General features: G+C 38.0%; 1 protein-coding gene across 1 annotated transcript; it reads left to right on the forward strand.

Annotated features, from left to right (window-relative positions):
- Nucleotides 1-926: 926 nt before the first annotated feature.
- On the forward strand, nucleotides 927-25,940 carry YWHAZ (tyrosine 3-monooxygenase/tryptophan 5-monooxygenase activation protein, zeta). Its single transcript, XM_010577033.1, has 5 exons — nucleotides 927-1,442; nucleotides 17,385-17,508; nucleotides 21,273-21,436; nucleotides 21,528-21,623; nucleotides 24,882-25,940. The coding sequence occupies exons 1-5, from the start codon at nucleotides 1,149-1,151 to the stop codon at nucleotides 24,939-24,941; spliced, it is 738 nt and encodes a 245-aa protein (XP_010575335.1). The 5' UTR covers nucleotides 927-1,148; the 3' UTR covers nucleotides 24,942-25,940.

Below are 25,940 nucleotides of genomic sequence, written 5' to 3' on the forward strand. Positions count from 1 at the left end.
TTAATTTATCCCTAAATGGAAGATAGTGCCGCTATTGTTTGCGGTAACTTCGCGCAAAATGACAAAACGGTTAATGGCTAAAGACTAAGATGCTGGATTTTTGTGTATGGAACATACAGAAACACATAAAGTGTACATGACCAAAATTGGTTCTTGCTTTAATAATCTAGTCAAACTTTAAAGGATGGTGTATCCCAAAGCACATTGCCACGGCCTCAAAACCGATCAAGTCAAGATACATAAAAGGGTGGGGGGTGAGGGACGAGTAATCTTTCCTGATGTACCAAAAAAAAAACCTGAAACCCCTGTTCACCAGAACTCGATTTTTTTAATTTTTTTTTTTCAAAGTGCGGATAAGATGCAGGTTATAAAGCATCTCAGCCAGGTCATGCTATCTCAAATACTGATGTTGAAGTAATATTTTTAAATAGTAAAATTTCCTTCTGTCTCTGAAAGCAGAGCCTCTCAGGCTGAGCAGCAGTACCTGGCTCAGGACATCTAGCATATCCCATTTTGGGAAAGGAAGTGAACATTGTCGAAGGGTGTACACCTTGAAATTTAGATATTTGGTGCATTCTGACTTTGTAATATCCAGTGGGGGATTTGATTTGCAGATCCGTATGCCAAGTCTTTCTGCATGTAACTGTAAGATTCTGTCAAGGCACAGAAAGTTGGCACTGTTTGTCTAGCCTTTATTTGGTCTTCTCCTGTGAAAAACTTACTATTGGATTTTTTTTTTGTCAATTTTGTTGTATTGATAATTGCATGCAGTTGATGCTGCAGCTTGAACGTAGTCTTATGAGAGAGTGATGGCAAAGAATTAGGATCGTTGATGTGCATAAGATAGGAATGATTTGCTTTTCAGTTCACCTCTGGATGCTTTTGTTTGCGTTTATTAAAATGATAACATACTTTTAAAAGTCAACAGTTTCTCAGGAGGAATCAGTGACTTTAACTCTTCAATCCACGTATCCGTGTGTTTGAGCATTGAGTGCTTGTATGCCTTGTGTTCTGGATTTCAGTTGTACCTCTTACAGTTCCAAACTACTTAGAGAATGGTTGGTCTGAACATATGAGGTTAAAACACCTTTGTCCTTGATCAATGTCTGAATAATGCCTCGCTATTTTTCCTCTTTAGAAATATCAGCATGGATAAAAATGAGCTGGTGCAGAAGGCCAAACTGGCTGAGCAGGCTGAAAGATATGATGACATGGCAAGTTGCATGAAGTCTGTGACTGAGCAAGGAGCTGAGTTGTCCAACGAAGAGAGGAATCTTCTCTCTGTTGCCTATAAAAATGTTGTAGGAGCCCGTAGGTCATCTTGGAGAGTCGTCTCAAGTATTGAACAAAAGACGGAAGGCGCTGAGAAAAAACAGCAGATGGCTCGAGAATACAGAGAGAAAATTGAGACTGAGCTAAGAGACATCTGCAATGATGTGCTGGTGAGAAATAATGAAACTGTTGATCCGTTTTTACTTAGAGTTATGGGGTAAATGGTGCTGGGCCCTCTGGGACTACTTCTAGTCTGGCAGTAAAGCTGTGGTCTCCTATGCTATTTCTGAAGGACAAGGTTTAAAAAATGTCTGACTTTTCTTTCCTTCTAATGTATCGATTATTTATATACAAATCATCATAGTTATGAATGCTAATGAATATGGAGACATGTTTAAACATTATTGTATGTAAAGTAATAGTTGTGAAAAATCAACTTATTTCTCTGAGACTGAACTAGATATAGGTTTAGTTTGGGGTTTCTCCTCCACCCTTCCCCCTCAGTGCAGTATTTGTATCCTAGATCACTTTGATTTCTGCTACTTTAATATGCTGCTCTAGTTGTAAGAGGTAGTTCTTACTCTACGGAAATTGTGCCCCTCCCTGGGTAAGATGATGTAATGTTAGTTATGACTCAGCCATGCAGAAAATTGTCTGCAGGAAGAGGCAGTAGAAATGCTGTGATACCCTCTTAAACTTAAAATTTTTAGTAGCAAACTAAAAGGGTGTTCAAGTTAGGCATTTTCTGTGGCTTGTAGTTGTGTTAAAATGTGCATGTACCCTGCGAACAACCCTATATTTTCGTTAGGAGTCTGGTTTATGAAATCCAGACCTCTTCCAAATGCTTATTCCAGATTGTCAGGGTTTTTTTCAACTGCATACGCCTGCGGTGCTTCAGCGAGCACACGATTATAATGGATGTCCAGTGACCTGTGACCACGTGTGAGGTAGATGTTACTGTCAGCAATAGAATTGTCCACTGGAGTGTGGACCCTGCTGGTGTGTCATCCCATATGTGACGAGGGGTCATGTACCTGGAGGTGACAGAATGACATGTGATATGAGGGAAGTGTTAAATAGCTAAGTATGTGCTTGAAGATCTGATGTCAAATGAAAATTAAGATCAATTAGTAGCATAAATTTTGCTTGCTGTGTAAGATAACTAAATGACATGGGTGGTGATTGCTGCTAGAAGACTGGTTCTCCAAGGGTGTGTAAAAGTCGGCATGGGTAACTCCTGAGTCTTGGCTTCCAGTTTAGGCTGGCTTCCATGGTTATTGTAACACACCCAGTTTCATATGTTTTGTTATCTTGTGTAAGGATAACTCTTAAACTGCCACTATGAAAATGGAATTGCCAAACTTACGCATAGGAAAGAACTGATTTACTAGTTCTTGTGGTGTTAAGTGGTGGCTTATCTATTTAAGCCAGGGAAATAAGGATCCAAATCTGGTGTTCTAATTTCTTGTTATTTCTTTTTTAAATTAATTAATTGATTTTAACGGGAAAGTCCTCAGGGCTAGATGCTTTTAGTTCAGAGTGATCCGAAATTCTTTTGTAAACTACGTTTGGGTTTAAGAAATCATTTTAATTAAGTCATTTGGCTTAGAAACCTCCTTTTAGAAGAACTTGGTGTTTGCATTTCAATTTTTTTCTGATAATGGAAACCAGACTGAGGTGAAACTAGTTTTTATTGTACATGCTAAATACAAAAACTAAATAAAAACCCCAGCTTTTGAGTTTGCTGCAGCAGCTAAAGTATCTGTGAGGAGGGAACACAGGTGGGGAATCTTGTTAAATCTTCCAAATCTCGTAAGGGGACTTGAGTCTCTCTTTGTGTTTAATGAGATACACATACATTATCCAAAGAAATCATTATTCTTTGACATGTTATTACTTTTAGGAAGCTAATGTCTTACTAATCTTCAGTGTTGCTGGTGCAATTTTTCTTAGTAGATTAAGGAAAAATTACTGTCCAGAAGAAACAATGCCTTAGACAGTGATTAGGAGTAATAAAACTACTTTTTTTAGACTTAGGTTTAAAAAGAAAAAACAATTTTTTAATTTTTTTTTTTTAATTCAAGGGATGGGTTTTAAAAATGCTTTCAAATGACATGCACTACTTTTGGCATTGCTGATTGCATTGAAGAATTAGATTTATATTTAAAAAATATTCTTGTTTTCTTGGAATATCCTGTTCATATACATTCTTATTCGCGTAGAAGCATGGCTGACCATATTGCTTTATTTGACATATGCTTTACTTTAACAGAAAAAAAAGAATTGTGGTAACATATTTAGTTGTTTTTTATGAACAGGAGTCTGCACAATGCTACATGCAAACCTAGAACTAGGTTGGGGGTTTTTTTCAGAAGGTCCTCTGTAATTTTTGTATAGCATAACCTAGTCTATGATTGTTCACAGAAGTGAAAAACAAGGCTTACCAAATCTTGGTTGGTGTGAAGTGTGCCATTAATAAGACCTGAAGTGTTAACAAACTCGAAGCTTTCAGTCATGAGCCTTATCAATTACAGTACAAAAGCAGCTCCGAAACTTTTGTATCTTTTATTAAGACTGTGAATCTGTTTGAGCTGTTGTTGTGTCTTCAATTGCCTGCTAGGCTCTTAAGTAATATTTAATACCCTGGGGTGTTACATCACAGCTGAGTGTGGAAGGGACTGGTGTCCTAACTTCAGTGGTGAAGGGAGGAAACCAATTAAGAGAATGTGTTTGTGACTAGCAGAATGTAGCCAAAGCTGGCTCCTCTGCAGCTTCTCGCTCTCTTCCCTCATTTGTTGGAATCGAATTACTAGTGGGTTGGAAGAAATAGCTCCTCTAATCCGGTAGACACAGAGTATACTAAACTGTGCCTGGGTTCTGTTCCCAGCTCTTCCGCTAACTTATGGAGTGAGTAAGAGCAATTAATACTGGACTTTTTTCTTGCTTCGTAACTTACTAGACTCGATGATAAAAATTTTAGCAGTTATGTGGTCAGATCTGACTGTTAATTTTTCTCCTTTACACTGACCTTGCAGCAGGAAAAGCCAGCATCTACATTCTTGCCACTTCCTAAATCTTCCCTCACTTGAACCTGCCGCAGACTACCTCTACAGCTCTACAAACAGCTGAACTCGTCCTCTTGTTTGCTGCAGCCTCAGAGTGCTGCTGTACAAAGAAGAGACGCCTAAAATTTCTTGGTCCAGCACCAATTCTGTCAGATATACATTGGAGTATATTCAGGTGTAGCATAACTGACTCTAATTTGGAGTTGGTACGGTAGTGCTGATAAACTGCAAATAATTGTGATACATTGTGCATAGAGTACAAGTTCCTTGCACTGTAACAATAAAGACTGAATTTCCAAATTCTTCAAGAATAATATAGTGGGGGGGGGGGAAGGAAGTACATTGCCGTACTTGAGCATCTTAAATGTGCTTGAGTATTATAGAAAATTTCCAGCCTCAGAAATTTCCTATTGATACAGGAAATTAAGCTTTTTGTTAAGTACTTTTCCTCATGTTAGCTAAGTGTGTGCTTCACATCCTGTTTCACTTTCTATAGTAGAAGGGAGGGTCTGTCTAAAACACCAGTATAATGATATTTTATTTGTAATTTCCATAATAAAAATTGTTATTAATCCAACAGGTGTGGGTGTTCTTCAAAATGCTTTTTGCAGTCAATGGGAAACAGAGCTGTAACTGAAGGGGTTCAAATTAAATCTGTAGTAAGATGCATTTTTCAGCTAATGAGGATTCTGAAGTATAGAGAAGAATGTATGGAGAGGTCTTTGAATAAATAGCTAACATCTGATACTGCTTGCATGTTAGAAGTTCTCAGGAGCTCTAAACTACTAGGAGCTTTCAGGCAGTCTCTGACATGAGCTAATGTAAATTAATCATTTAAAACACAACTGGCTATCTTCACTTTAGTATGAATGTATTTCTAGACAGTTACAATCTCTTTCCTAGGCTGGCACACACAGCAATAGTCCCCTGCATGTCCTTCAAAGTGTACCAGTGACAGGTCCCATGTTCTTCCCCCATGCCCAGTCTTCTAGGTTATGTCTCCTCCTCCCCCAAGTTCCCCCACAGTCATAGCTTAAGTAAATCTCTTTCCTTGCAGTGCTCAAGCATTCTGTTTCACTGTTTCTTTTCCCTTTTGGTTGTATCCCTTAAGGTCTAGAGAGCTTCCTGAAACCTTGGCTGCCCTTCAGTGTTCTGGAGTTACTGTTGCACATAGGTGCTACACAGCACTTTTCCCCACTCCCTCCCTACCAGAAAAGCTGCAGGTTAACGGTGCTGTTAGGACCCTCTCAATAAGATGAATTGTTTGCTTTCTTCACCATGTTACTTCTTTCTAACTTCATGCTCAGAAGCATAAAATGGTACTCCTTGTGTGCTTACACTATTTAGATTTCTTTGCACTTGTTATGGATGCTTCACTTTTTAGAAGTGAGAAGAGACAGTGCAGTTAAATCTCAAATAAGTGACTTTAGGTTTGCGATTCTTTCATATGTATGTTGGTTTGTGGGGGGGGGGAGTAGGAGAAGGTTTAGTAACCTGTCATGGGGCTGCAGTTCACTAGGGGAAGGGAATGTAATTCCACACAGAATGCATCTAAATGGCTTTTTAAAGAACATACCACAGAATTAATGCCTATTGCCATAATACTCAAATTACTGTGGGACTATTTTCTAGTTGCCTGCAAACATCTAATAGGTTACTATGTTAACATCTATAAAACCGGTTTCTGCACTAATTCTTAATGACAGGATTAGGAAATTTAGTCCTTTCTCCTATAGGAAGCCATATGCTTTTTGACATGCACAGGTGTTTGGTTTGGGGTTTTTTTGTTTGTTCTGTTTTTTAAGGTCAACTGTTTTATGCTCAGCGTGTGCTCCTGATGGTCAAAGAGCACAGCTAACTTACAGTGGTGCTAACAAGCAGATGAGTAGATTGCTTATAAGCTTGCGTGACTGATTATACCATACAACCTTCTATGCTATGAAGATACCTGTTACTAACAAAATTCAGTGTTCTGACTGACAATTGCTACCTTCAGTTCTATGACTTCTTCAGGCTTGCTTAATTTTTTATTTTTGACTGCACTTTGTTTCTGTCTTTGAGAGCTGTGTCCTTTATTTGATGTTTTTGGAAAAGAAGGGGAGGCGTTTGTAGAAGCTTCTATTTGCAGAATGTCGATCACAGAAGGGGGGTGATTAGTTTGTTGAAATCTAGGAGTTAGGTGCCCAAAATCTTTATTTTGGAAAACTTAGTCCTTATTATTTGTTTTGCTTGAATAATTTACGTTGGAAGGGGGGTAATTTAGTTCAACTCTGCTCAGAACATATCCAGTTAGATCACATTGCTCAAGGTCTTGTCATTCAAATTTTGAATATCTTCAAGGATAGAGATTCCACAACCTCTCTGGACAGCCTGTGTAATCAGAACTTCTCATCTTCCAACATTTCTGCTGCCTCATTTCATAGTAGACCTCCAGGAAGAGTCTAGCTCCATCTTCTCTAGGCAGTTGTACACAGCAGTAAGATCTGCTGGTCTTCTCTTCTTCAGGCTGAAGAAACCTGGCTCTCTCAGCCTTGCCTTGTGCATCACGTGCTCCAGCCCTGTAGTCATGCCGGTGGCCTCCGCTGGACTCATTTCAGTATATATATCCATGTCTCTCTTGTACTGTGGAGCCCAAACCTTGACATAGAACTCAAGTTGTCATCTCAAGTTGTTAAAATTTATATTAAAAGATGGTAATTGGTAATGTGCTAGTGGCATATGTGAAAATATGCGAGTACCTCTGGTTCACAAATGCTTCTCTGAATGAGCTTTTATATATCACAGCAAAATGTAGCCAGGGTTTACTAACTTCCCAGGACGGTTATAATTTAAGCTTTTGATTAACTCTCCAAGCCTAGCTTTTTCAGTTAGGGTTTGGCTGGTATAATTGCTCACATATATTGAAGGTAGAAGGCTGAGGCAATTTGCATCAACCTCATGATTTCACTCTGTTAATCCTTTAATCACTTCCCTGGTTGTAGCTACACCCCTTCAGGGTTGGTTTTTTTTTCTTTTTTTGGTTGTTGGGTTTTTAGTTTGTTTGGTTTTTTTCTTTTTCTTTTTTTCCTGCAGTGAAAGCACTGCCTAAACTAGAGCAATTTCCTTTATTTTTTTTTTAAAGCAAATCAGTTGAAAAGCTGTTGAATCTTGGAGAATTGAAACATCATTCATGGATCAGTTCAAACATGAGATGACTTATGTTGGTTTTTATTTATGCTACATTGTTCATGTAAATGTTTGTAAATGCATGAAACTTCAGCTTGTGTTTGAAATAATTTTAGATTCCAGGATATATAAGTAATTTACTGGTGGTTGGGCTGCAGGAGCAAAGGTGAGCTAGTACTTATTAATCTTAGCAAGAAGTGCATCTATAATGTTGATACATGTTTTTAATGCACCCATTTTTCATAAAATCAGCTACAGTGCTCTGCATAAATGCAAAAAAATATTTAAACATGCAGTTACCTCTGATACTTATATTAGCTATTCACATGTGTGTATACACTTATATACATGTATCTATATCCTCTTGCATTTATTGGAAGTAGAACAAATCTTTACTATAACTAATAGTCTGCTGCATTAATTTCACTTGGCATTAATGCTTAATAATTGGCTTTGATTTAAAAAAAGAAAGTACATAGTGCTTATACTGTTCAAAAGCATCCCAAGTAACAGCTTGCTTCATTTGACAATCTTCAGTGTTCAAGTACTTTATGCACTTACTGCTGATAATGCAGTTCTAAGCAGCAAAATAAAGTAAGTTGATCAGTTCAGTCAGCTGTGACAGGTACTCTCCTCCTTCCATGCTGTTGAAGCAAGAACTTCATTGCGTGTACTTGTAATTTTGTGAAGCTGCTAAGTGTGTTTGTTTCACTGGTTGGTTACTTAGAAGGCTGAGAGTAGAAACCTTGCATTAAGATACCAGCTTTTACTGTGCCTGTGAAAGCTGTTAAGTGATAGAAATAGAAAATTTAGAATATGAGCAGAGTTAGTTCATTATCTCTGTATAAACAGATGCCACACAATCTCTGGTTTTATCTGGAAACTTCTGTCTTGTTACTATGCACTTGACAGAAGTACGTGTTTCTGAAGCAGGTTCTCAAAACACTTTATTTGTTCTTTACTGTAGGCAGACACAGCGGCTCCTGGCTCTGAACCTGAAGTTGGTTGTCCATTCAGGCAGTAGTTGACTGCCATTTTGAAATAGTTTGAGAAAGCTTGGGCTATTAAAGTTGATTGAAGAGCATTAAGATTGCGATTATTTCTTGAACTTGTTTTTTACTTAATGTCAGCTTTTGTGTAGTTGCCTATTTTACTTGAAATCTGACAGAAGCTTGGTAATGCCTCTTCTAATGAGACTTAATAATAAGACATGCTGCTGCTGAGATGAACAGTAAATTTTTTTTTATTTTAATCAGATTTAATGCAGCTCAAATGAGGCGGAGAGCAGTTGTGGTTTGGTGGGGTTTTTTTCTGGATATTGTTACCTTTTGTGATTATGCAGGTAACAAAATATCTAACAATGGGAATCTGATCTCTAGCTGATCAGATTTTCCTAGTGCAGAGTATGCTTACATCACTAAAATGGCATTTTTGCTAATAAAATGCTTTTATTAACAGTGTATGCTATAATGAACTCCTAATGGGTAAATAGTCTGCTTCAGAAGGTTTCAGATCTGCTCACAGTGCAAGCTGCAAAAGATAAATGGTTCCTACTTCTGTTTCTTATCAAGGATAAAAAGTGTTACATCATGTTCATGGGGTTTTTTAATAACATTTCTTTAGAGACCAAAACTGTAGAGTCTTAAGACAGCTAGAACGTGTTCAGGTTTGGAGTACAGCCACAATAGCTATAGCTTAGACCTACCTGTCTAGCAGAAATTCACATCCAGCTCAGTTGGCTTCCATTTTGTATTATATCAAGTTTCTCAGAAGTTGTTCTGTTTCTTCAGAGAATAATGATCGATGCATTTGGCACCGTTCTTTTTTTTTGTTGCAAGTTCCCAATATTCAAGAAATAAATTAATGAGGTGATGCAAAAAAAACCCCAAAACAGGTAAAAAATTGCATATTGGTTTTGATCCTCAGTGGAAACTGTTTTGTGTATTAATATCTATAGCAATGCCTCAACAAATTAAATACTTTAATCCTAACTATATTTCTATTAAGTGTCTTACTGGCTGCTGCCTTTCGTATGAGTTTTCTCAGAGCTGGTTACTGACTGAGAGGTGGTTTTGCCTATGCTTCAGAATTTGGTTCCTTTACTGTCACGTGTTAAGCGTACTTTGGTAAAAACCTGTAATGCCTAGCATGAAAGACTTTAAAAGTCTTTTGAATAATCTCAAGGAGTATATCCTGATATTAAGCACATTTGCTTCCCTTGCCATAAATACTAATTGGAAAGCAAAGTGGTAGAAGGAACAAGCTAGTAAAGGGCATGATAGTCTAAGTTGGGAAGGGTAGATCTGCGAGGAGAGCTATGTGTATGACTGTAAAAGTGTGAACTGAGATGCTGCTCCTCATTGCCTTAGTTCCCATCCTTTTCTTTTTATGCAGACGGGTGGTGTGTCCATCCGTACATGCCATATCTTTCCTCTAAGCACCCTGTAGGTGTTTTAGTGCATACACCTACTTCTGACTGACTTGGTTCTATCCCCCAGCACGCATGTCAGCATGAAGATGATTTTTCAGGGTGTCCTACTTCCATTTTTTTTTTCTCCACCTGCCCATATGTGATACTGCTTTTGTTCTCTTTTGTAAAGAAACACATTTAGACCGTTTTAGTAGTATTTTTTTGCATAAGCTAAAACTTCGTGCCATTCTTCCTGTTATACAGGATTCCCTTTTCTCCATTAGTCCTTTAGTTCTTTTTTCAGTTACTATCTTATTACTCAGGCCTCATTTCCTCCGTTTCAGCAGATGTTTTACCAGAGATAATCTCCAATGCCACAGTAGCCACTAGTGTTTGACAGATTTTCTTGTATTCCTGTTCTAGTGAGCAAATGAGTAGATAGAAATCTGTAGCTAACTTTAAAAAAAGAGGCTTTGCTTTTGGCTGGAGTAGAAGGCTGACAGCAGAACAGCCCTTTTGGTTTTACCCCAAGAGGGTTGGAGGTCACCCATGAGGCAGCAGTTGCAGAGTCCTTATCCTGAGCTCTGGGTAGAACTGTAATCAGAAGCAGCATAATGAGCCTGTCTCAAAACAGCCTGGGTTTGGGAAGGGATTGTCTAAAAATATTCCCTTTAAAAATACAAATATTTGTCATTTTCCTTCAACAATTCAAGTAGACATTTGTAAATAAGATTTCTACTGGCCACAAATGGTTTGGTTAAACCCTTTGTAGCGTCTGTGCCAATCTGTGCAGTGGAGCTAATTGCATGTGTTGTTTTATAGCCCAAGTAACTTTCCTAACTGTGGTGCTGAGGCAGAAAACACATGCATGGAAAATCACTTGCTAGCTTTTTGTGGAAATGATAGGTGTCTTGAACTTGACCAACACAGGTGGCCTACTTTAGTAACTTTGTCATCAAAATATGTCTGTAAAGGAATAGCTAAACAGAAGTGTGCTACGTTGCTGTGCTGGTTGGTTAGTGGTTTCCACTTGAAACCAGGTACGTGTAGCCCTTCCCACAAAGTGCATACCAAAATCACTGATCTGAATCAGTATTTTGAATGTCTACCTAAGTACCACTGATACTTTATATGTGTAATTCTTCCAAATACTCATGAGCAGCTGCGCAGGTAGTCAGAATATAGCAAGTCAACATTGTAACGGTAGTCTGGGTAGTTTTGTCTCTCCTGCCACAGAGGAAGGGTTGTTGCCTTAGCAGCATTGGAACACAAGAGGAGCTTGGTACTCTCTGGGGTTGCAGGTGGTAAGTGTATCTTGATGTATCTGGAAAGCTGAATCTTAAGATTCAATAGGTGGTAATTTTATTGCTTGTTCTAACAGTGCTTCAGCTGGATGCCCCTTTTCTTAATATCCATCACATCTTTCTTATTTTTCTTTCCCTCCTTCCCTGTTCACCTTCTTCCTTTGTAGGGAACAAAGTAAATAGCTACCTGGATGGTGTGAAAGTGCAGCGGTGGCTTTTGATTCCTGTTTGGAAATGGTACTGAAACTCTTAAAATAATCTGAGGTTATCTGGTAGTCTTCTAAAAGAAATGCAAACTTGAGCACCGGTGCTTTTATAAACTAAACTTTTTTTTTTTTAATATGAAACTGAGTAGATTTGTGATGAAAGTAATGCTTTCTCATGTCCAGTTAGTCAGGTATCTGCAGCTTCTTCTCCATAGTGTATTGTGGGTATTAAAGTTATGTTGGTGTAAGAGGAGTTTGCACAATGTATGGAATGTGGACAAGAAGCCTGTTGAAGGTTACTACATTCAGAGAAACCACATCTGGCTCACGAAATCCTTAGGCATTGATGGAGGCTAAGGGAAGCATGATGTTTTCTTGCTTTCTTTATGTATTTTTCTAATGGCATCCTCTTTTGGGCAGTGTTGCAGGTAGGTTAGTAGACAGAAGAGTCCTGTCAGCCAGTACAATCCTTTCTGTGTTCTTATAATGTCACAGAAAAGGATAGAGGCATGCTGCTTGCAACATGAAAATAGTAGGCCATTGTCAGTTAGTGTGAAATAGGTTTCAGGCTGAGCTTAAAAAAAGATACACTGTTTCGCGTCTTCCATGAATTTAAAAAACAAAGAGTTCTTCCATGTCTTTTTCATCCCTTTGCCATATACCACAGATGGATGATGTGTGAATTAAAGTTCAGCTAATACTCCTGTGTAATTTATCTTCAAAACAAGAAATAAAGTCATAACTATGTCAGGTGTCTTTTGATACTGCAAGAAAACAAAAGGCCTGCCTTGTTAGCTCTGAGCAAAGCTGATACTGTTTAAATTACCTAATGTTTATCAGTGTATCCTTTTGGATTTTTGCCATTCTGCAGCTTGGTTCCTTTGTGCGAGAGCAGTATCTTTTTGTTTCTCCAATAGTTCTAGAGCTTTTACTCAACAATGTATCTTAATAATTAATTTTTGGTATTTAAAAACAAAGTTTCTTGTTCTCAGTACTTTAACTGTATATTACCTGCTCATTTACAACTATATTTTTCTAGAAACTGGTGATTTTATTCTTATTCTCCTGTTTGTCAGGAGGGAAGTATCTTAAATAGAAAATTGAGCTGTTGATGCAATCCTCATGTGCATTAATAATTATCTAAAGTTCCCAGGCAATAACATGTACTGAGACCAAACCTTTAATAAAGGGAAATATGCACAGAACTATAAGCAACAACACAGAACTGAGGCATTGATTTTAATACTCTCATGATGAATTTGGGAATAGTCTTCTGGCCCACACAAGTCATTTGCCAAAGATGTAAGCAAATGCTTTTAAAAGAAGGGTAGTTTTAGGCTTCAAGTGTCAGGCAAGGACTATTCAAGTCTATGGGTTGGCTTCCTGTCTTCAACTAAAGTTCTTACCATGACTTGACAAACTGAAGCATGTCTACGTGCAGTAAGAAGCAGGCAGACTTTGTAAAGGGTTGGGTGTTAGGTTTTTTTGTTACACAGAATTACTACTTGTTATGCTTCCTTCACACCCCTAACTGAGTCTGATAAGTCTTACCTTTCAGACTTTGTCTTGCAAAACCACAGGAACAAGTCCATAGGGCCTTCATCAAAATGGGCTCAAAATGCAATGTGCTTGATGTCATCTGTTGACTGTGTCTTGCTCTGGCAAAAGAACACGTGTAAGAAGGAAGAAAGTGAATCTCTTTCCAGTTCAGTGTTTAAAATAAGCCAGGATTGAAGTTCACCGGTAGAATAATAAAGTTGTGTGCATGCAGCCTCTGTTATTTTGGAGACAATGACTATTCTCTAGTGCATACTTGCTGGGGGTGGCGGAATGTACCAAATTCATGAGATTTCTTATCTATGGTATGTGTGAGCATAGCTGACATCTCCTGAGTTCGAATGTGGTGTCTCTCCCAGTCTGGAGTACCAGAAAGCTGTTAACTTAGTTATAATCACAATTGCAGACATGAAATGTTGAAGCCTGATCTTTTAACGGCCAGCATATTAGTAAGAGTTGATATTCAAATTTAGTACATGCATGTTTGTTTCTTTTTTTTTTTAAACTTAATAATTTTCCATGAAGTCTTTCTGGAAATACTGTGTATGACTTTGCTATGAAAAGTATTAGAAGCACTTGTACAAGCTGTTACAGGTTTGGGCTGAAAAGTGCTCTAAGATGCTGCTGCATCTGCCTAATTGGCTACAATGCTATGGTTTGTTTCACAGCAGTTAGATTCTTGCTGTCAAATTAAAACCTCTGACAATTACGGCTGAGCAGTTATGGGGTTTAGGGGGCAGGGAGTAATGTTTTGGTTTTGTATAAAAAGCTGTTTCTACCATATTCTGATTGAGGCACTGTTATTAACTGCCCATGGAGTTGTAGCATATATCAAAACTGGATGGGAATTTCACACGATAGCAGGAATGTCATGAATGAGAACGAAGGCTTAGCTACATACCATGTAGCTATAATATACCTGTGCTGTATGGACTTCAGTTGTCAGGGTGTTGTATGCATTGCAGCGATGCGGATCACCTAACAAACTTAGTAATTACAGAACAGCTAATTGCCCCAGTCTTGGACTAGCTGTTAGCATTTCAGTGGCCCATACGGTGATCAGCTCTATACTGATAAACATTATCATATCGGCTGGTAAAGGAGAGAGAAGGTAGGCATATATTGGTGGTGCTATTGAAACAGTTCATGTTCCTGTTTCTTCTGCTTTGGACAAACAGAACCCCTCAATAGGACTTAAATATCAAGATATTCCTCCCTGTGGAAAAAAATTCTATCCTCCAGAAAAGCCTTGCAGTTAAAGCTATTTTAAAAAAAAAAAAAAGATAAACAGTATTCCCCATAAGCAGATGTGTTAGCAGATAACAAAGTGTTAGATTGGTTATACCTAACTTTTTATGTTATCTTCTGTAATTGAAATCTAAAAGGTCAGTAGTTTTATTAGTAAGTCTCATCTGTATGGATTTCTGTAGCCACACCACCTCCATGCAGATTGTGGCTTTCCCAGCCACTTTCTAGGATAAATCAGTGTACTCTGAATCTTCAGGCTAACTTTAAAGGAGTGTTCTGTGTTTACTCATGCCAGTAAAAAAAAAAAAAAAAAATCGTGAAATAAAAAGACTGGTACAAACCGGAGAAACTGAATATATAGTACTAGATAAATAATAGGGGAGAGATGTCCTTTCAGTAGTTTCACATGCTAGCTTTTAAATGTTAATCTGCTTTCAGGTTTTGTTGTTGCTGTTTATGAAGTATTTGGCATTAATAAATTTCTCCCAAAGATATGTGGCCTACCAGTCCTACATGTTGTTTGTGTAGAATAGAGTCTTTCATCCAGATATGAGCAAGCTACCAGTGCAGTCTTGGAATCAGAGCCTTTTTGCATAGGCTGTATTCTATGAATAGCTGTTCAAAGGGATTTTCTTAGTTCATCACTCTTTAAATTCAACATGGGTTTAAAACTTTTTCAATACAAGTTTTATGCACTGTCCGAGCTGCTGTTGCCCTAATAGTATGTATCTGATTAGGAAGACTTTCTCAATTGGTAATCTTTCCTCTTCTCTGTCTGCTGGTGCAATTCAGCCATTCAATTAGGTGTTTGCAAACAACTTTACCTCATTTGTGACCTAAGTGAAGTTTAAGCCTGGAAGTTTGGTTGCTGCTATGGGAGTAAGCAGACCTGTTCTTTTTAATCAAACAACCTTCTATACAGATGATGAATAATTTCTGCTTCTAGAATCACTGAAAATATTTTGGTCTGACCAATTAATGGAGGGTACAGAAGGAGGGCAACTCCCCATGGTGCCAGAAGGGTAGGTGCAGACTGACACACCTGACTTAATTGCAGTCCTACAAAGAAAAACTAATAAGGAGCCTGGTAACCTTCAGTTGTCATTGAAGTCAGAGTTTCTTGGCACTCATGAAAAATGTCATAGCTGTGAATCTTGACGTTCTCCAATGGTGAGAACAGAGCACGTAAGTAGTTACAGAGAGCTGAAGTGTGTGACCCATATACCTTATGGCCTTCTGCTTCATTCCAGCCACATGGGCAGAGGTGGCTCTGAACCCTTCTCCTTGCATAGTAGTATGCCCTCCAGAAAGGTGCCCTTGGCATGAGGCAGCTCGGCAGCCCATTTGACTGGCTCCATAAAAATACTTCTGCCGCCAACTTGCTTGTGTTCCAGTTGTTGCCAAAGGATTGCCTCTGCTGTCATTCAGATGGGAAGCAAGGATAGGCAGTATTTTTTGATGTCTCCCTGCGTAGTTATAAAATGAATATTTTATGCCAACCCCTACAATACTGGAAATATCTAATATTAAAGGTGATTGAATAAATATCTTCCATTATGTTGAAACCAATAAAGAAAGTCCACTAACAGGTTTTTATCTCATTGGAGCATAAACATAGTTGAACCTTGTCTGACTTCGGTTTCCATCAGCCGGACTTCTTCATTACCCTATCTGCTGAGATACAAATGAGAGAGAGCTGCCATAATAGGTCACGTTGTTTTGAGGGGTTTCACACAAGTTTGAGTCTACCAGGGTAAACAGTCATGATTTATATAAATGAATTAGCAGTACTTTAATTAAAAACCAAACAACAAACCAAACTTGTTTACTCTTCTTGCTCTTTCTGTGAATTACAGTTTTCTGTAGCTTTGTCAGTTGGCCTGTTAAGCGGAGTAGGTATCACAGGTGCCTGTGTCGCAGTATGGTGGTTACAGCCTACCATATTCATGGTATGGCTGGAATACGTTGTGTAAGATATTCATTTAACCTGCAGGGTGCTGTCTAGAGGAAACTACTGTAAAGCAGCCATCATTCTGTGGGTTGGAACTGAATTAGGTTGTCCATTTCTGTGATGTCATCTGAAATATGAGCTAAAAACAGTGGAGCAAAACTGAAATGTCAGTCATCTAATTTACAGGGGCAGAAAAGACACCCAAAAATTCTTACTAAAACCTCTTTTAAAAAATTGTTTGCTATGTAGCCTTAGCAAGTATATGTAACAGCTTCTGATTTAATTTTGAGTATTCAAGAGCACTTCTGTACTTTTTCTGGCTTTTAAATAACTGGCTTTTCTTTCAAAGTCTGACTTTAAGCACTCAATATCAGGAAGTTTGACAAGCTTGTACCTTAATTTGACTAAATGTGTTGGAGCTAGTGATTTTCTTTTTTCCTTTTCTTTTCATCATAATAGAACTTTTGCTAAATTACATGACTGCCTCAGCTGGGAACTTGCTATGTTAATTTAATAAGCAGTTAGAATGATCTAGAAAAACCTGGTCTTAACTGGGAGCCTACAGGGAGGATTTGGTGGAGTGACTCCAGAGAGCTACCTTTGCTTTGGAAGATATAGGAAACACCTGCTAGGGCAGCATGTAGTCAAATAGAGGATCCTTTTCAGTGCTACAGAGCTGACTTGCATTTCCAGACAGCTGAAAATCTGAGAGAATCCAGGTTCACCTTGCAGTTTCTTGCTGGCGGTGCCAGTACAGCATTCCAGTTAATGGCAGCTAGATTAACAAGGCTTGCTTATTGCCTGATTTGGCAGCTGATACTTCAGATCCTTTTATTATTTTCTGCGGATGCAGACTTTCTTCCATTGTATACCCTCTGCCTGGACTCTTTACCTTATTTTTGTCAGGGTACTGTATAATGGCTTATAGAAACCCTTCCTTTGGTCATACAAGACTCATCTGCTAAATTAACACAGCCGCCTTCTCCCCATCGAAGTCACAGCATGCAGCATTCCTTTTTGTACCTAGAATTGTGATCCAGAACGCATTCTGCTTAGCTGAATATGCTATATAGGATGTGAAGACAATAGTCAAAAAAGTAAAGCTGTCTTGACTTTGAAATAGATTGTAATATAATTGAATTGTTGGTTCAGCGCACTGTAAAAGTATGTATGTTCAAAACACTATGTTCTTTGTTTCTGTTTTAGTCTCTGTTGGAAAAGTTCTTGATCCCTAATGCTTCGCAAGCAGAAAGTAAAGTTTTCTATTTGAAAATGAAAGGAGACTACTACCGTTACTTGGCTGAGGTTGCTGCTGGAGATGACAAGAAAGGTATTGTATGTCAGCTTGTGGCTAAATACTGTCAAATTAGATTGCTTTTGGTGGGGTGTTGCCACGACTAATTTTAGAATAATTCTGATCTGGATGTAAATTTCTTTAGTAATAGGCTTCCTGTTTTCTGAAGAAAAATCATAGATCATTTGCTTTCAAATGAGTTATGAAAGTTCCCATGTACCTCTGCTGTTTGAAGCGGGGAACAGATGTTCAGTCATGAAATCTTGAAATCAGCTCCAACTTATGCGTGCATCTGGTTTCTCACTGAAGTACAGGTTTATCATCTTCTGCCTGGCTGAATATTGGTTTTTTCCCTCTTTGTAGGGGAACAAAGTCTTGTAGCTTTATGAAGTCTTATTCGTGCTGTTTCTCCTGCATTTCTACAGAATACAAAAAGTCTGCATAGGTTCAGTGAGCAGAGAGACTAGAAACCACCTGGAGAAGCAAAGGATTAATAAAACTAATCTTACTGTTAGGAAAATTTCTTCCATAACCATGGTAGTTTAATGTCCAAATGTTGTTTGTTTCCTCAAGTTTCTTGTGTCTTCATATAAGCAGCTTGTCATAATTGCAGGTAAGTTGCCTTCACCTAACTTTAGTTAGAAAAATTAATATAAGGCACTTTAATATATTAGGTGGCTTACCTGCTGTAGTTGAAGAGACACCCTAACAACATGCTGACTCCATGCAGAGTCACATTCAACTCAGAACAATACATTATGTTTAGATACAGCTCATTGCAAACAGTGCTAAGCCCTTTCCTGGAGCCCGTTTAGGACTGGTGGCAGGTGCCCTGAAGAGCAGTGCACTTCTGCACAGAGCCCAATCTGGTAACTTCTGCTAGCCCTGAGCTGTTTTCTTGCAGACTCAGTTTAGCCTGCACTCAGTCTAGAGAAATATGGGATGCTTGGGAGCGCGCATACAATCTGAATGCATGGACCTGGGACCCTCGGGGATTATTGGAAAACTGTTCAGCTGTGTGGCTGATGCTCAGTAGCACTCTGCCCTTTTGTAGGGCTTGCTAGGTTCCTTGCGGTGCTGCTGAATGTGTGGTGCCCCTGTGGCCTTGTGCTGCCCTCAAGCTAATAAGCTCTCCCAGTATGATACAGAAAGATGTCTGCGTGACTTCCCTGAAACTACATTGAGGTGAAACAGACTTAGAATAGGAGATAGATGTGTCTGCTTTAGCTTTGCAGCATATGTGTTACATCCACATTACATAGGGTAGCCCAGTTTCCCCGGTATGCTGGATAACAGGGAGTTGCATAAAGATACTAAGACTTAGTATAATAGGCCTTGTTTTGACTTCTGATGCTTACTGCATGCAAACTGAAGCAGTCTTGGTGACTGCAGAATTGCATGTGTAACCAGGACTTCAGATCTGTTACTGTACAGAGTGATTATATTTTCCTTTTAGTAATCTCTATTCACATGCATAGAAGGTACAATATTTTGAGTCCCAAAGTTTCTTTTTCTGTTGAGGATTAAGTTGCAGCCTCTAAAATTAGATTGTGAAAATCTTTGTTTAATGTAGTTTTGAAGTTCATTTTTATTTAACCCAGTCTTCTGGCTGAGCAGTTTTTAGTGAGTTTCCAGGTGAAGAAAATTTTTTGAAAGCCCATCTAGCTCATAGTTGCTATGGCTCCTAAACTAAAGATTTGTTTGGTTTGGTTTTTTGTTTGGTGGGTGGTTTGTTTTTTTTTTCCCCCCTCCCTAAGCGTTTCATCTCACAGGCTTTTCCTGTATGCTGTCTGTGACCTTGAAAAAGAGCAGTTGATAATTACTGTTTAGGAAATAATGGCCATTTAGTTGGGCAGTAGTCTTCCAGCCTTTTGCAGTAAATACAGCAACAGCATAAAGCTCCCAACTCTAGGAATTGGGTTTTTATCTTCATAAACCAGATCGTTTATTTTATCAACTGGGGTTTTCTTACAGCAATCTAGCGGACAGGAATGTCAAGCAGGTACCTACTATTTTAGCCTTGAACTTTGGAACTGTACAATACTTTTGAAAGAATTCAAGGTTAAAAATCTTGCAACTCTTTTATACTGGGTGACTGATTTAAAAATTAATAGAATACATCAAATTTTACACTAAGTTCCCCGAATCACTGCTCAAAAGGTAACTGTGTTTTCTCAAATAAGGAGAAATATGCTTTTTTTTAAAGTTATTTATGTTAAAGAAAAATGATAATAAAATGCTCAGCTTCATTCCCTAAAGTTACTTGTTTTTCATGCTGCTTGTTTTGCTTTTCATAAACGGTGCCATTTTCTAAGGCTTTTCCATTATGAGAAGAGTAAAACACTTCTCGCTATTTCTAAATTTAACTTAGAGTAAACCTGGTTCTTCTCAACTATAATGTACCAATTTCTAATCGCTTTCAAGGTGTTACAGCAGTTGTCTGATTTTTCTGAAGCACTCCATTATTAGTGATAAGTGTAGAGAGGACAAAGTGTTGAATAATTGCATAGCAAGTGTCCTCCCTCTTCCGTGTTGAAGAGGACAATATGATGCTTTAGTTTTTGTGAATACATAAAGGTGAACAAATAGAGATTGCATAGACATCCTGAATATTGGTATTCAGTTATTCTCAGACTTTGAGTACTTCTGACTTAAATACTGATGTATTTTTGAGTCCTTAGCCTAAAATTCCTTTATTTTTTAATACATGTGACTGGTGGCTCTTGCGGAGATCATGCTGGATGCATTTCTGATGAGATCCAGAAATGTTAGGATTGGAGTGCTTTTGCATCTGAATTGAATGACTTCCTGCCCACCTTTTTCTCAGATGCTATTAACAGTCTTGGAGAGTGCAGGAACAATGGTCCCTTTGTGCTCAGTGTCTAGCTGTCTCTTGCCTCCTGCAGTCATCAAGGGCATAGTCCAGCTTGTGGGCTGCATTGGGCCATGATCTCTGACTTGTGCAGGCATAGTGCGCTCATAAGTTCAAGTGCGTTCAGTGAGAATGGAAACTGTTGAGCTCTTCAGCCTTAGTATACACAATACAGTTGGGTTTTTTCCCTCCAAGCATTTATAACTTGTACAATTGATCCAATTAAGAGAATGGCAAAAGATTAATCTCTAAAAAAGAGCCCAATTGTTAATTTTTCTCCTTACTTCAAAGTTTATAGGTACTAGAACCTTTAAGTTTGGTAAAAATGCTTTCCATATCTGCGTTGGAAATGGAACTGTTGGAAGCTTTTAAAAATATATATTTAATTTGGGTTGAGGTATGCCACGCTATCTTTGCCAATCAATTTGAATGGAAATTCACAGATGACTAGTACTGAAAGGGTTCAGCATGGTAGGCAAAGGTCATCAGTGTTTTCTGTGACTAAAATGTAGATCTGTAATGCTTTGTAATGTTTAAAGACATTGAAGCTGTGGTACTATTTCAAACCTGTGTGTAGTTAAAACTTCAATTTTGTACCTTTTCATATAGGTGGTGGGTTTTATATTCCTTAAGTGCTACAAAACTACTGCAAACCTTTGTAAATACAAGTAGTCACAGTGTGACAAGGAGAGTCTCAAACCTGTGATTTGGTCAATGACAACTTCCTGGTTTTTTAATAATTTAAAAATGTAATTAAGCAAAATCTTCATGAAATGGTGACTTGTTAGGTAAAGTGTTCATTCACAGGCTTTCACTCTTAACATACTTTGTTCATGCAAGCGTGAACACAGTCCTGATTGTACGTCTGAATACAGTATGTGAATTACTTACTTGTTGTGGTTTTTGTGTGTTTGTTTTTTCCCCAAAGGGATAGTGGAGCAATCACAACAAGCATATCAAGAAGCTTTTGAAATCAGTAAAAAAGAGATGCAGCCAACACATCCTATCAGATTAGGTCTGGCTCTGAATTTCTCCGTGTTTTATTATGAGATTCTCAATTCCCCGGAGAAAGCCTGTTCCCTTGCAAAAACGGTAAGTCTAAGGGGGGGAAAAATTCCATGTAAATTATTTGCATAACCTTTTGTTGCATAGCCAATGGAGTTGTTTGTTTTTATAACACTAGGCTTTTGATGAAGCAATTGCTGAACTTGATACATTAAGTGAAGAGTCATACAAAGACAGCACGCTAATAATGCAGTTACTGAGAGACAACTTGACAGTGAGTATCGTTAAAGTTTGCATATTGTTAACAGGATTGGTCTTTGTGGCACTCAGAGTTGTCCTGTTCATTCTTAGCTGTGGAGCCCTGTCTGTCATTTACTTACAGATGAGTTTATGGTACATCATGTTTCTAAGCTACATCTTTTTCTCCTGCCTAGTCTTTTTTTGTCTGCATGCTAATTAACATGGTTTTCTGACAGGTGACAAATTGACCAAATTTTTCAGGTGTTTTTTATTCAAGGAATTTAGCATGTTTAAGCAATGTAGTTTGGACTGTGACTAGCAAAGCTATTACCTCTTGTTAATCAGCATTTCAGAATACAGTCGCAGTTGCCTCTTCAAAACTTACGTCAAATTTCATATAGCTTATTCTGTGTGCTTGTGTGTGCAACGAATAGATCCTACATGAAAACCACAAACAAAGCTAACAAGTCCATTTAAGGACCTGTTGTTTGGGGGTTTTTTTGTTTGGTTTTAATTTTGGTAAAACTGAAATTGGAATCAGTGCTAGCCAAGCTATTTCCACGGCAGTTGTAAAACAACAGTCTTAATTCTTTTTTTCCTTGGACTCAGCTGTCTGTGGTGTAAGTTATGGATCAAGATTGTGTTGTTCTGTCAGAGTAATCAAAATCTTTATCTTGTGGGGGGGGGTAACCTACTTTGAACTTTAAAACTGGCAAAGATAAACATCAGAAGCAAATGAAACAGTAAATAAGCAAACATACTATAGTGTAATTAATGGCATAGTTCACTCCCTGGTCTTTTGGTGGGGAAGAGCTGCAAGAAAGGACTGAAAAAATAAGAAGCACCTCTTGTCGCCAGGTGTACTCCTTGTTCACATTCTGTGCATCTGATATCAGAGACCTTTACAAAATAGCTGGACTTCTTTTAACATAACTAGAAGTAAAGCTGTACAGTTGCATAAAATTGGAGTTGCTGTATTTTCTGCTTTTATTTCTAACACTTTATTTCCCTGTTCCTTGGAACCTTTTCCACTAGAATGGCAACTTAACACTACTGAAAAAACTACTTGTGATTGTTCCAGCTGTTGCTTACAAAACAAATGGAAGAGATTTCTCAACCTCTGTAATGGAGACAGATACAGGGTTGGCATCGCTCTCAATGTCTATGTGTACTGTCCCCTTGAGTGAGATTGCTCAAGAGCTGTCCTCTGAATGAGTGGTATTGAAATAGAGAATAGAAGCTGACTTTAATTGCTAGCTTCCCAGTAAAAATAATGTCAAGCTTGTCATAGCAGTTGGAAAGCAAATTGTTTCATACAAGAACAAAACTCGGACTGAGCTACCATAGTGTGTGAATTAACAGTAGTAGGCCTGCTGATTGATGTGAGCTTTCTGTTATAAGGGAGAAAGCTGTGGACAGCTGCAGGTTTCCATACTCTTGAATGAATGATATGTCTTGCCTTAAATGCTTGGCATGACCCGTACAGGTGCATTGATTCCATGTTTGTCCACAAGGTCTTGAGGTAGAAAATAACTTTTGATGTATATGTGACTGGGAAAGACTGCAATGAATTTCCTAAACATGAAAAAGGTCTGTTTTGCTAGTTATGCAAGTCTGTTACAGTCTGTGAGGTAGGCTTTTGACAGTGATTCAGCACGTTGATGATCAGCTACATGCAGGAGCAGTTTCCTTGGTTGTTGGTTCTTTTTACATTGAGTCTTATATGGCTGAAGAAGAGTCTGTGTTCATTCTCAGCAGGGACTGAAGGCAGAGAACTGTTCAGAGGGTTGTTTAACATATCCAGTCAAAATCTGTTTTACTGGGATTGCTAGATAATTCCTTCTTTGCTCTGTTATGAAACTGTTTTGTTTTCTTTGATAAAAAAAAAAAAGCATTGCTTCCCCCTAAGGGTTTTTTTCCCCAGCAGATTTGTTAAACTGTGCTCTCATTTGGTAATCCTCCTTTCATAGCAGTCAGGCCCTTTATTCATTACATTAAAAGATATGTATATGTACATATCTGTAGATATTCTAGAGGTGAGGATTTAGGATAGAAGGCTCTGATAAAATTCTGATAAAACTGTTCTTACTAACTGTTCCTTGTAAGAATAGCACTGAAATTGAGACTAATGTAGTAGTATAATTGTCTTCGGTAAAATAACTTGTTGCTTGATGCCTTCAGCAAGGAACATTTAGTGCAGATATTGTGTATTCAGAGCAAGAACAAGGCTACTGTTCTTGCGCTGGTTTCTCTATTGTCTTTTACTCCTGGAAAGGATAAAATGTTTATGATGATGGATTTTTTTTATTTTTTATTTTTTTAAAGCATCTTGTGAGACCTTAGTGGTATAACACTGTAGGTAGAGAATTAGTTATTCTTAGGTTTTACTACCTTACGCTACAGAGCGTGAAGGATTCGGTTAATGCTGCTATAACTCCATAAAGTGAGAGATTACAAATCATACTGGGCTGGTAATAGTTTGGAATCAGCCAGCGTGGCGAAATACTTGGTTCACAAAATAATTTCTTTGTCCTGGGTGTTGCTCTGGAACTGATGCTTAGTTTCCTTAGTTGGTACTTAATCTTGATATATGGCTCCTTAGTATGATTTTATGGAGCTGAAAATAAGATTTTGTGCATGCTGCATGTTTAGCCTGATTTTCTTCCATCCTTGCCATGCCCTCCAAGTTTGGAAGCTCTGTGTTCCAAAAGTTGCAAATCAGGGCACGATTGACTGAATAGAGCCAAGGCATAGAGATTTCGGTGAAATGTTTTTGTTTTTAAAAAACAAAAACCAAAACCAAAAAACCTTCAGATGCCCGTTTTGGAGAAAAGGTAGCATTCACTATAATGTTTGTTGTGGAGAGAGACCTTTACTGAAACTCTTCCTTTGGAAAGATGTGTGAAGCTCGCTTGAGGAGGAAGTACAAATCCACAGGAAACCAAGTATTAGTTCCTGATTGTTGTATCTTTTTTTGTAGGTCTGATTCCTGCCTGCCTGTAATTGTATTTTAGTAAGCCTTGTGGATATGAGACTTTGGTTTTGACTATTCATGAACTTTCTCATTAAACACAGCATAGGGTCAGGTCACCTAGGACTAGATTTCCATTTTGTAATAGCCAAGAAAAATATTCGTGTTAATGTGCGCTTTTTTTTTTTCCATGGTGCTTACTAGGACCTCTTACAAAATTATTATTTAAGAAGTAGGCTTTCTTTCTAATAATTCTGTATTAATTATTAGTCATAAATGTTAATATCTTACATCTTTTACTCTGTTTTCTTTCCCAACCAGTTGTGGACATCGGATACCCAAGGAGATGAAGCCGAAGCAGGAGAAGGAGGGGAGAATTAACCAGCCTTCCAACTTCCGTCTGCCTCATTCTGAAATTTACACAGTAGACCATTTGTCATCCATGCTGTCCCACAAATAGTTTTTGTTTACGATTTGACAGGTTTATGTTACTTCTATTTGGATTTCTATATTTCCCATGTGGTTTTGTTTAATATTAGGGGAATAGAGCCAGTTAACATTTGGGGAATTTATCTGTTTTCATCTGAGGTGGCCAATATAGGGTTGTGAAATTTTTATACAAGTTTTACATGTTTGGCATAGTACTTTTGGTACATTGTGGCTTCCCACAAGGCCAGTGTTAAAACAGCTTTCTATGTCAAGCAAAGATGACTGCTTGCATATTGGTCTGTCACGATGGAAAAAAGGGATAATCAGTTGCAGCCACAGGTGTAGTTAGCATGAATATTCAAGCTGGAGCACGCATGGCTGTGAATAAACTGATGTCCCATAGATATTGCATGTCAAGTCAACATGTGAAATCTGTGGAATATACCAATCAAGTGTACATCTTTGATTGCAGCTGAAGTGTTCCTTAAGACAGTTTGATAACCCAATCAACTTTCTCTAGAGAAGGACAGAGAAACGGTTCACATTCCATTATTTGTAAAGTTACCTGCTGTTGCTTTCATTATTTTTGCTACACATTTTATTTGTATTTAAATGGTTTAAGCAACCTAAGAACAAATGTACAAGTAAAGATGCAGTAAAAAATGAATTGCTTGATATCCATAATGACACTGTATATCGAGCACAGCAGTAAAACAAAAACCCATGTATTTAACTTTTTTAGGTTTTTTGCTTTTGTGATTTTTTTTTTTGATACTTGCCTAACATGCATGTGCTGTAAAAATAGTTAACAGGGAAATAACTTGAGATGATGGCTAGCTTTGTTTAATGTCTTATGAAATTTTCATGAACAATCCAAGCATAACTGTTCAGAACATGTGTATTAAGTTGATGTAAGTGGAATAAAAGTTTTATGAATGGACTTTTCAACTA

This window comes from Haliaeetus leucocephalus, unplaced genomic scaffold (assembly GCF_000737465.1).
Source record: "Haliaeetus leucocephalus isolate CR32 unplaced genomic scaffold, Haliaeetus_leucocephalus-4.0 Scaffold555, whole genome shotgun sequence".
Classification (NCBI taxonomy): Eukaryota; Metazoa; Chordata; class Aves; order Accipitriformes; family Accipitridae; genus Haliaeetus; species Haliaeetus leucocephalus.

What these genes read in the sequence shown, in the direction of transcription:
- YWHAZ (XM_010577033.1), top strand. Translation starts at nt 1,149, where the DNA reads ATGGATAAAAATGAGCTGGTGCAGAAGGCCAAACTGGCTGAGCAGGCT. An exon ending in ACATCTGCAATGATGTGCTG is followed by an intron (nt 1,443 to 17,384) that starts GTGAGAAATAAT and finishes TTTCTGTTTTAG; the next exon opens with TCTCTGTTGGAAAAGTTCTT. An exon ending in TACTGAGAGACAACTTGACA is followed by an intron (nt 21,624 to 24,881) that starts GTGAGTATCGTT and finishes TTTCCCAACCAG; the next exon opens with TTGTGGACATCGGATACCCA.